At 33.0% G+C, this 12,750-nt stretch overlaps 1 protein-coding gene across 1 annotated transcript; it reads left to right on the plus strand.

The window, feature by feature from the left end:
* The first annotated feature begins 7,656 nt into the window (after positions 1–7,656).
* LOC133178812 (uncharacterized) lies at positions 7,657–11,841 on the plus strand. The gene is made up of 3 exons (XM_061313500.1): positions 7,657–8,353; positions 10,926–11,061; positions 11,670–11,841. Exons 1-3 carry the CDS (start codon positions 7,672–7,674, stop codon positions 11,839–11,841), a joined length of 990 nt encoding a protein of 329 aa, XP_061169484.1. The 5' UTR covers positions 7,657–7,671.
* Positions 11,842–12,750: the final 909 nt, after the last annotated feature.

Raw genomic sequence — 12,750 nt, forward strand, 5'->3', positions numbered from 1 at the left:
TTTGAAAATACTATCGTTCGCCGTTCTTTTCTTGTATATGATTTATTCAAGCATGCGTAATAAAGATATTTAAGATAACGAAACACCCAATATCATCTATAACCAGTAGCAGTTGGCAGTAAGCAGCTGGCAGTTGGCAGTGAGCAGTTGGCAGTAAGCAGTTGGCTGTCGTATATGGAATTCCATAATTACTGGCATAACAGTACAAGTTTAAAACAATATGGATTTATTTTTTTCAATGAACTAAAAATCAGGACTACACATTAAACAATATTGTTCTGAGAGATGCATGTGTCGCATGCTGTATAGCATCATTTAATGTACCAATAAATCAAACAAAACTACATGACTTGTATGTCTGTGAAACTTTTAAAGTGTGTACATTTCATAATGATTATTTACAATTAAGCAATCATTTATACATGTAACTCCAAAAAATATTCATCCATGAATATTTGGACATCTTTAAAATATTACCGTCAAACCTTGTTATCTTGAACTGGATGGGACCAAAAAATGATATTGACCCCTCAAATTTGCTTTAAATGTTCTTGGTTGATTGGTCGTAATCCCCATGAAGTTAAATTCAGCAATTCCGTGTTTGGAAAATCACTCCCTGTAGGAAGTTTAGATGACCATTTTGTCTGCACAAAAACTTTAAAAGGACAAAATCTAGAGAACTGGAATTTTAAGTGATTTTTTCAAGATTTCTGGAAGTGCTTAGTATTGAAGATCAGTAGGGTCGAAAGAATGAATCGTTTAAACGTCCAAATCTGGCCCCGATAATTTACAAAAAAATAAAATTCAAGATTTTCTACAAATTTTTTTGCCTCAATCTTTCCATCAAACATTGTAGTTTATTAAATTCAATTTCAATTTTTACTTCCTTGCACTGTAATTAGGTATTTATCTGATTAATATAGCAGGGGTACGTTGTTTACATCGATGTATGGTAGACTTTAGGCCACACCCCCATTTTGTAAGCCCATTTTTTATATGAGCGCATGAATGTTTCAAGTTGTCGTAAATACGGTCAATGTAAAGAGTTATATATGTTAATTACATTCATGAAAGAAATTGAAACAGTCTTGCGCTCATTTGTTATTTTCCAAAAAGGTGTAAAATCACGGGTACTTGTCTCTATTGTAAAGGCTCCTTGTTTACAAATTTCAACCCGTCTTTGACCTCATGAATAACAAAGCACTGAACACGTGACTCAAATCTATTCACTTTCACGCTTTGAGTACACCTATGCGACATCGTGTCTAGTGTCTGCGAGCTATGATGGACAGATCATTTTCAAATGGGTAATTAAAATTCTGGGAGAACACTTTTTAGCTCACCTGAGCCAAAGGCTCAAGTGAGCTTTGCTGATCAAAATTTGTCCGTTGTCTGTCGTCGTCGTCGTCGTAAACTTTTCACATTTTCATCTTCTTCTCAAGAACCACTGGGTCAAATTCAGCCAAACTTGCCACAAAGCATCCTTGGGTTAAGGGGATTCAAGTTTATTCAAATGAAGGGCCACGCCCTCTTTCAAGGGGAGATAATTAGGAATTAGTGAAAAAATAATGGCATCATTTAAAAATCTTCTTCTCAAGAACCACTGGGCCAGGAAAGATGAAACTTATGTGAAAACATCCTCAGGTAGTGTAAATTCAAATTTGTTCAAATCATGACCCCCGGGGGTAGGGTGGGGCCACAATGGGGGATCCAAGTTTTACATAGAAATATATAGGAAAATATCTTTAAAAATCTTCTTCTTAAGAACAGTAAAGCCGAGATTGGTCATATATATATAGAAGCATCCTCAGGTAGTGTAGATTCAAGTTTGTTCAAATCATGACCCCCGGGGGTAGGGTGGGGCCACAATGGGGGATCCAAGTTTTACATAGAAATATATAGGAAAATATCTTTAAAAATCTTCTTCTTAAGAACAGCAAAGCCATGATTGGTCATATTTTTATGGAAGCATCCTCAGGTAGTGTAGATTCAAGTTTGTTCAAATCATGACCCCCGGGGGTAGGATGGGGCCACAATGGGGGATCCAAGTTTTACATAGAAATATATAGGAAAATATCTTTAAAAATCTTCTTCTTAAGAACAGCGAAGCCAAGATTGGTCATATTTATATGGAAGCATCCTCAGGTAGTGTAGATTCAAGTTTGTTCAAATCATGACCCCCGGGGGTAGGGTGGGGCCACAATGGGGGATCCAAGTTTTACATAGAAATATATAGGAAAATATCTTTAAAAATCTTCTTCTTAAGAACAGCAAAGCCATGATTGGTCATATTTTTATGGAAGCATCCTCAGGTAGTGTAGATTCAAGTTTGTTCAAATCATGACCCCCGGGGGTAGGGTGGGGTCACAATGGGGGATCCAAGTTTTACATAGAAATGTATAGGAAAATATCTTTAAAAATCTTCTTCTTAAGAACAGCGAAGCCAAGATTGGTCATATTTATATGGAAGCATCCTCAGGTAGTGTAGATTCAAGTTTGTTCAAATCATGACCCCCGGGGGTAGGGTGGGGCCACAATGGGGGATCCAAGTTTTACATAGAAATATAGAGGAAAATATCTTTAAAAATCTTCTTCTTAAGAACAGCAAAGCCATGATTGGTCATATTTTTATGGAAGCATCCTCAGGTAGTGTAGATTCAAGTTTGTTCAAATCATGACCCCCGGGGGTAGGGTGGGGTCACAATGGGGGATCCAAGTTTTACATAGAAATATATAGGAAAATATCTTTAAAAATCTTCTTCTTAAGAACAGCGAAGCCAAGATTAGTCATATTTTTATGGAAGCATCCTCAGGTAGTGTAGATTTAAGTTTGTTCAAATCATGACCCCCGGGGGTAGGGTGGGGCCACAATGGGGGATCCAAGTTTTACATAGAAATATAGAGGAAAATATCTTTAAAAATCTTCTTCTTAAGAACAGCGAAGCCATGATTGGTCATATTTTTATGGAAGCATCCTCAGGTAGTGTAGATTCAAGTTTGTTCAAATCATGACCCCCGGGGGTAGGGTGGGGTCACAATGGGGGATCCAAGTTTTACATAGAAATATATAGGAAAATATCATTAAAAATCTTCTTCTTAAGAATAGTAAAGCCATGATTGGTCATATTTATATGGAAGCATCCTCAGATAGTGAAGATTCAAGTTTGTTCAAATCATTACCCCGGGGATAGGTTGGGGCCACAATGGGTGATCAAAGTTTACAGAGGAATATATAGGAAAAAGTCTTTTTCTCAAGAACAGAAAAGCCATGATTAGTCAAATTGATATGGAGGCATCTTTGGGTAGTGTAGAATGAAATTTGTTCAAATGATGGCCCCCGGGGGTAGGGTGGGGCCACAATGGGGGATCAAATTTTTACAAATGAATATATGGGAAAAAAATCTGCTGCTCAAGAACAACAAAGCCATTTGTTATATTGATATGAAATGATTTCAATACTGTACTGATTTTTGCTTTTTTCCCTAGCCAATGTGCTCAGGTGAGCGATGTGGCCCATGGGCCTCTTTTTATGATTAAGATGTGTTTAGATATTTGATTAACTTGTTATTAAACGTATTTCAGTCGATTTTGTTTGATTTTTTTTGTACCAATCAATCTATATTGAAGGCCTGTAGCATATAGCTTGCACTTACTGCCTGTGTCTCAAATACAGAATTTTAAGATTTAAATTACTGTTGGTATATCTTATACATTTGCCTTTGTTCCTAAATATACATCTTATTCAGTGCTACGTTCATTGACTCTTGGAAGATATAAGAGATATTTTTTCTGTTAAAACTGTCACTAATTATATAGACCGTTATTTGAAAAACACCATTTCATCATATCTTTAGAAAAATACCCCGGTAAACTGTTTGTTACAAGTGCACAAATGCATACTTCCAATTGAAGTACGGAGCGCTAAAAAGACTTGTGTATCGAATGAAAAGTGCATTTTGTGCAAATGTATTCATCCAGTGATTTTTCATTCGAATGACTGATTGAAAACAACATACAATTAATCAATAAATCGAATGAAAAGTCACTGGATGAATACATTTGCACAAAATGCACCCCTAATTTGAATAGAAGGAAGATTCAGGTTTCTTCTGACGACACACATGCTAATGCTACAACTTTTTACATCGGCACAAAATCTCACAAATATTTTATTTATCTATTTATTTATTTATTTTTTTTTTTTTTGCAGATCATGTAAAAATAAGTCCATGTTCGCAGGTAGTTTTAAAGCATAATGTTTAAAAGCAAGAAAATGCACTTGTATGACTCTTTCACATGTTCGATCAACGTATCATTAAAGATTTAGATATTAGGAAAAAAATCAGTCGAATGAAAAAGGGGTTATTAATACCTTGGAGCGATTTATTGTTTATCTTACTACAGGGAGAGAGCTTGTTAAAATCAAGAAGTATAGGAGTAGATTTCAACAATTAATGAATTTCTAGCTGAGGAAGATCATATTAACTTGTCTGGCATGAATAAACAGGATTTGAAACAATGTAATTTGGACTGTACAAAGTACATGTACAAAGTACATGTACACTGATACTGATGAATCTTTATCCACCAGCGATGAAACTGACGTTTATTGACGTTTTAATTTTCACTTTCTAAACGATATATATACACAGAGTGTAGTTTTATATCAGAATTCAACCGTCTATGTGTATTTGTTGTAAGACTCAGATTTTGCAAAATTATATATGTATGAAATAAATTCTAATTTTGTAATAAGCTTAAATGGATTAATTATCTCTTTTAAAAAAAGGTTTCTTTAAAGTATGAAAAATAGTGTATCCTTCGTTACAAATTCGTTTACAAATTACATTGTGTATTTAATGTAAAAATAATTTAACAAATTTCCAGTAAATCATTTCAAAACAACTCGTAAGTTAAGCAGAAAAAAAAATCAAAGTTAAGCCTGCCAAATTAAAAATTTATTTTTGTCGGTCTCTATCACGAAAAAAGAGGGCTTTTAGGTGTCAGTTTATCATAAAACTTAGTACACCTCGAACACACGCTAATGTATTCATACTAATCGCACGTTTGATAGACACTCCGCCTTCTCATTTAAACAATACAATGACCTACATAGCTGTAATGGCGAAACCGGGATTTTACAGTGAAGTATACTATTTTATTTATTTAATCGATATAATGTATATAATGAAAGTCTCCTTCCCAAAAAATCTTCTATAAGTATCTATACAGACTATGCTTGAAGACTTAAGCTTCAATATAACCATGTTCAGATTTGAACATTTAAAAAGGGGCGAGAAAGCAGTGTTATGAAGATTCATCCTTTAGAATATCAGTTATCATTAAGTTATAATAACATACAGAACAAAACGTGTGCAGAAGTACAAGATCTTTCATTTTATATCAAAAAGGGGGACTGAGCCCACAAATTTATATTGTAATTCGGGGTTGGAAGGCCGTGGTGTCTGTTTTATTTCAATTAATTTCGGGTTACGTAATACATGCATTTCAGACATTGAAATTACGATTATAGAATGCCAATAATTGATCGTTTGTCAGTCGACATAAAATAAAAAAAATAAGCATTGAAAATAGTACTTCGAAAAAAATAATTTATTGCAGAATGCCAATGCCCCCCCCCCCCCCCCCAAAAAAAAAAATGAATAAATAAATAAATAAATTCCATGTATAAACATAATTATACACATTTTTTTTTCGTAAAAACAATCGTCAAACCAAAACTGAACTGTACAAAACAATCATAATTAGTCTGCCACTTTTTGTTTTTTAAACAATTGCTAAATTTATTGACAAAAGTAAATAAATTTTATTAATTATTTATTGGGTAAATGATTTTTGTATTCTTATCCTCAACTTATAGTAAATAGATTATAGTTAATAAAACACATACATATACGTTCATCTTTTAAAGGCAAACACTTGAGGTTTCTGATCCACTCCGTAATTTCGCGCAATCTAGTGAATTTACACATAGTGAAACTATTGACTTTTGCTATTGAAAATCAGAGTATGTGAATTAAACACAAATGCAGTAAAAAATATTTGAAGACTGTTAAAAACTCAACATACAGTGTACTAGTTACTTTTAATCCAAAGCCGAGTAAAGACTATAATTCTTTTTTTTATTATAATTATTTTTTAAATGGTAAAGGGATTATCTTTGGGAGTTAAACAGGTGTATTTTTTGCTTTATGATTTATTTTCCTGTTAAATAAAACAATGTTTTTGATTGGCTCATGCAAACTGTTATGAAGTCAATCAAAGAGTCATTTCTAGTCCCGTCAAACTCAGAGACTCTTGACTAAGGAAAATGATGTACAGTTTATATGCCAGTACTCAACGGGTATATGTATAACCTTTTCCGTAAATCATTGTACGTTAATTGTTTGTTCACGCAGTAATCAATAAATTACACAGTTGTCCTCCTGTCTAAGATGATCTTGCTTAATGATAATAATGCCTATAATACAGGGTGAAACTCGGGGTTCGTTCGCTTTTGTATTGACTTGTGTCTGATCGGTACTGTACAGTATGCATCTATATATACATCAATTACAACAATTTGCAAAAGTTGAATATCAATTCTTCTTTAAACGTAATTTAGACATGGAATCAATTTTTACAGTACTCTAGTAAAGGAATGTCATTAAGAAAATTTTGACAATAATTATCATCATCATTAATTGGTATCATGCCATCATACAAAAACAAATACACATAACTATACAAAACATTCGAAAGACAATATTTAGGAATCCATAAATTTTGAATAGATTTATAAAAAGATATTCAGGATCGATCGAAACCATATTTGTAGAAATATAATTCCACTGTGACTAGTTGATACCAGGATAACCCATTAAAGCTCTAGAGCTTATTTCCAATGGGATCCTATCTTAAATAAGATAACAATACAATGTTTCATCATTAAAGCACTATAAAGATTGTTTGGCACTATAGTTTTAGCACTGTGTTGCTTACACATTAAATTTAATTAGTACATTTAATAGAAGCTGGTAAAAAATTCCAGTCCTTAATACTCATAATGACATTTCTATACTTATAAATAATGTCGGAAATAAACTTCGAAACGGCTGCGCCAGGGTTCAAGCTTATTCCTCTAAGAATAAACTAGGTATAAGGTGATGTCCGAAAACGATATTCAGATTTCAATCGCATAGTTATGATTGTATATTTTATTGAAAGTTATTTAAGTTATAAAGAAAAGAAAAATATCGTGGCATATTTATGCCATCGACATAATTTTTTGTCAACATTGCATATCATGCCGAGTCAAGATAACTATCCCCTCAAGTCATGAAAACATTCTGGTTTGTCGATAGACACCGACTTTATATCTTGTCCAGTCAAAATAAGCTATCACATTTGTTGCGATAACTATCTTGACATGACGAGATAACTTATCTTGCGTAAAGAATAAAATAATGCGATTGCTTTTCTTGACAAAAATTTATGTGGATGGTATATAAATATGCCACCATACATTAAGTCTAAAGGCTGAGTGTTTCATTCACAACCAACAGGCAAGCAACAGAGTTTTTATCCAAGCATTATCAGTTAGGCCCTATATAAAAATAGCAAACCTTGACAAGATAACGCGACTTGAACATGGACCGAAAAGGGGTGTGTATGTTTCTTTTATTTTTTCTTTTTCCAAAAAACAAGTGTCTACTCTTCCACGGAGATAATGAAAACGTGCAGTCCACGACAATCGGACCGCTTGGACGCGATGCCACTCTTTCACTTTTGGTACAGGAAGTTTTGGATTTAAAAGCCAAAGTGAAAGTTCAGGAGCAGGAAATCCAAACTCTGAAAAATAAACAAAAAGTTGACAGCAATGTTACATATAGCACTGTGAATCAGCTGATGTCAAAGTTCCTTGATTTGACGTCTTCATTTGGTGTCATCAAGCAAGACTTTGAGCAGCTGAACAATCTAACAGGATTACAAGTTATTACGCAAAGATTGTCACACATGGAACACTCTATTCGTTACCTCACACTTTCTTTGAACGGCAATGAAATGAAGGATGAAATTATAAACAATACCATTTTTCTGGAACTCAGTTCTTTAAACAGAAAACAAAACAACATTCAAATTGAACAGGACATCTTAAACACTACTCTAGTCCAAGAGCAAACAGCCTTACAAGCGACAGTACATAAGGTTGCAGTAGCTATTGACGGAGTCAATCAGACGTTGTTATCAACTCTTCAAAAGATCACAAACTCTCTGGATTCAAAGAGACTACAACTTCAATCAGACTTCCAAAATCTTAACAAAACCCTCTATGATTTTATGAAACCAAACGGTAAATCTCTCTCTCCTTCTCTTTCTCTCTTTCTGAATTTTTGCTTGACATTTTCTAAGGTGAGAAAGAGATCATTCGGGTACGCATTCATTTGTCAAAAATATTCTTCTAAACCGTTTTTCTGTAGAATCAATAAGTTGCCTAATGTGTTACTTTAAATACCCGGTAAGTGTTCATTTAATTACAAAATTTAGTTACTTCGTGACTTTAGTTTTCATTTTGACCTTCTTCCATATCTTTTCTATCTGATATTATTAAGATCGAACAATTTTTATTAAAACCATTTCTAGGTCACTTCAGCTAAAAAGCTCAAGTGAGCTTTTCTGATTACCCAATATCCGTCGTTCCTCTAGCTGTCCGTTCGTCTGTAATTTTTCACACTTTCAACTTCTTCTCAAGAGCCAATTTTAACCAAAATTGGTACAAGGTTTCCATGGGTAAATAAGAGATTAAATTGTTAAAAGGAAGGGCCAAATACCCTTACAAGGGGGGAGGAAGATAATCAAGAAAAGACAAAAAGGATTTTGTCATTTAAAAAAATCTTCCCCAAAACCACTAGGCCAGAAAAGCTGAAACTTACTTGGAAGCATCCTTGGGTAATGTAGATTTTAAATTGTTAAAATCATGAACCCCCGGGTGTATGCGGGGGCCACAATAAGGAAAATCAAGAAAAGACAAAAATAGGGTTGGGTCAATAAAAAATCTTTTTCTCAAAAACCACTGGACCAAAAAAGCTGAAACTAACGTGAAAGAATCCGGGGGTAGTGTAAATTGTTAAAATTATCACCCCCGGGGGTAGGGCGGGGGCACAATAGGCAATTTACATTAAATATTCGTATAAGGAAAAATCCTTAAATATCTTCTGCTCAAGAACCACTGGGCTAAAAATGATGAAACGTATGTGGAAGTATCCTGGGGTAGTGTAGATTCTAAATTGTTCAAATTATGACCCCAGGGATTGGGTGGGGCTACAATAGGTATTACAAGGGGCAAGGTCTGGTAGAGAACAGCAGGACCAAAGTTTCTCAGGTGAGCGTTTTGACCGATGGGTCCCTTGTGATTATATATAGTCTATTGGACTATATATATCAATACCCTGGTCTTGACTTTCATTTTTTAGAGTGTAGTAGTTGAAATAAAGAAAAAAAAAATAAATATTGCAAATTCTTTTTTTAATGACAGCAGAGGATATATATTATTTCTATAAGGTGCCGTTTTGGTATACAATGTACATGTATATTGTCATTATCTAAAAACAAATATCGAAACTGTTTTCCGTACAGGTACTATTTTATTTTGTGTTTAATGTTTGTGATTTTGGACTTTGATATGTACATGTAGCCTTTCAGTAGAACTTTGAACAATGACTGATGTACTGACCTATGACCTCGAAATGTTTTATTATTAAAGTTAAAAAAGTCGGACGTAACATTCAGCAGATAAATATAGGACTACAAGCCTTCTCAGATCGAGATAGATTCATCAATATAAAAAAGAACCGTATTTTATTTTAAACACATTTCTGTACATGTATATCTATTCAAAAGTCATGCCAATTTAACTCAACACCAAAAGTTAAATAAAAATAACAAGATTTGTTATCGAAAACTAAATCCTCCGTATGACTTGTCATTTTAAAAGATCAAAGTTTCCTACCAAGTTAAACTTCAAAGCCAAGGCCAAAATATAAAAAGAAATTGCCCAAAGTATGGTCTTGTAACAAGAAAAAAAAAACATCCGAAATATATCAGCCATTATACTAAATATTCAAAAATTATTGAAAATGTCAGTGGTACAAAACAGGTTTTACTCCAAGGCCAAGGTCCAAAGAAAAAAAAAAAGTTATCCAAGGCAAAGCTATATCAAATGTAATACACAAGAGAAAATAAAAGTTCTTGTACCAACCATTTAAAGATATGTCCATGGTTACAGTATAATAGTTTTTCCAATCTAGGATAAACTTCAAGGCCAATGTCAATGGCCAAAAACGTTGATAATCGAAGATAGGTCTTGTAAAAAGATTAAACATTTGAAAAATGAAAGATCTAACATTAAAAGATTCAAAAAACAATCAATGGAAAAATATGCTAAAATATTGTCGAACTTCACAATCAAGGTAAAAACATCAAATTTTGTGATAGCAGAAGAAAAATCTAGTCACAAGGAGTTCTATTGTAGGATATCTGAAAGTCCGTGCTCTAAAAAATCAAAACTTACAGAATATGGGCAATGTTACAAGGAGTTCTATATTATATTATAATGTTATAATTTGATGGGAAAACATCTATATATCATTATTTAAATTAAAAGTATTCAAATGATGTGTTGATGGTTGAAAATTTTAATTCAGGATATAATTAACCTTCACACATATCTTCTACGCCAAAATAACGATATTCATTTGGAAAAAAAAAAAAACTTTAATATAGTTAATACTCAACAAATAATTAAACATCACATTTATCAAAGAGAAAAATCTGAATTACTTCATCCTTTTATATGTTGACATATTTCTGAGTATATAACAATTTTTGATAATAGAATACATGTATATTATTGTACATATTTTCAGGAATAAGACTAGGTGGCATTCTTACAAATTCCGGTAGGGTGGAAATAAAACTTTTTGGAAGTTGGGGGACAGTTTGTGATGATCATTTCGATAATAATGATGCCAAAGTTGTATGCCGTATGCTTGGAAAGAGTTGGTAATTAGAACTTTATACATTTCAACTAGTCTTAATTGTGTTTGTCAAGAATTTAGTCTTTAAAGTTATGACAATACTTTCATACGATCTTAAATTATATAATATTAAAAAAACGTAATTGAAACTTTTGCAGTATTTAAAAAAATGCACAAGAGGTAACTTGCAGAAGTTTACTTACTTTTTAATACGTTATCTTCGAATGTCAGAAATTGAAATCTCTTATATGTAAATATGTAAAAATCCTTCAACTGCACATTTTTTTTATATTCTGATTTAATTACATTACATTTAATTCATGACATGTTGTTCTTCGTGTATAGTGTCACTTTCAATGTAAATTATTGGCTGTTTACTATTTTTTTTTTTTTAAATCTAATTTTGTTTTTTGGCATCAAACAGAGTTAAACTATTGTCAATGGATTTTCATAAATATTTAATAAGTAACTTTAATTAACTTAGGTATAACATCTGTCACGTCAGACCTAAGCAAGCAATTAAGAAACTTAATTCACATTCGTCAAATACAAACATTTCTCCAAGAACTCTGTTTTTCGAAGTTACAAAATAAACCAATGTGATTTATGTACTAGTATTATTTATAACCACAGGAGAAATGCAGTAGCATATGGAAATCATCACTTTGGACAAGGAACAGGACCAATTGTATATGACGATTTAGGATGTACTGGAGATGAATCGGATCTCTTTTATTGTTCACATACTGTAATTGGACATCACAACTGTGACCATTCTGAAGATGCCGGTGTGACATGTGGTTAGCAATAACATAAAAACAGTTTGAGCTTTTTATCCAATTATAGGCGTTTGTAAAAAAAAATGTCAATATTTTAAGAATTATTTATTGCAGAATTCATTAATCGAAATAAGGTTGGCTGTTTAATTATTTATTACAGAATTCATTAATCGAAATAAGATTGGCTAAACAATTTTTTTACTCAGTTTTTAAATAAATTTAAGTTTACTTAAATTTTTTATTGTAAGCAATAAGTGTCCTCCTTGAATGTTAAAGTCCGAAATATTGTACAGCGATGTATTACATGATTGTATAATGGTCATTTTGTTTCATGTCTTAGGAGAGGCAGAGGCTGACCAATCAAAATCTAACAAATAAAATTCTGGCCACGCGGTGCGTCACTCTGCCTCTTCTCCCACCAACAGCCTTGGAGGACGGACGTTTTCAAGTTTGTTTATTTATTTTATCAAGTAATTGAAACTGTGGCATCGGTAATGCATCGCCACTATAATGTTGCGGAAATAATTGTTTGCAAATTATTGCTGAGATTTAAGGTTAGTTTTGGGTACAGTGATGTAGCAGACAGAGTAAATGCAATATTGAGAGGTGCATTGCCATCACTAGGTTAGTGTGTGTTTTGGGAACACGGGAATTATTTTCTTTCTCCCCTTGAGGGGGACTGTAGTCGGAAATTCGTACACAACGGAGTTCATCTGAACAAACAAGGGAATGTACATTTATATAGGAGTATAAGGGGAGCGTTAATTTCAGCGAGAAAATAGATTTTCCTGAAAATGGAACAAGTTTGTCACAAGTTTGTTACTTTTAATGGCCGTCAATTTGTTTGATAGATATTGTTTGAAATTACTTAATACTTTGTGACTTTTACAGTGCTATAGACATGGCCTAGGTACGTGTTTCAGCCAGTCAACGCG

The sequence above is a fragment of the Saccostrea echinata genome, unplaced genomic scaffold (genome assembly GCF_033153115.1).
Source record: "Saccostrea echinata isolate AGI-Se365-2 ecotype Australia unplaced genomic scaffold, CSIRO_AGI_Sech_v1 ptg000003l, whole genome shotgun sequence".
NCBI lineage: Eukaryota > Metazoa > Mollusca > Bivalvia > Ostreida > Ostreidae > Saccostrea > Saccostrea echinata.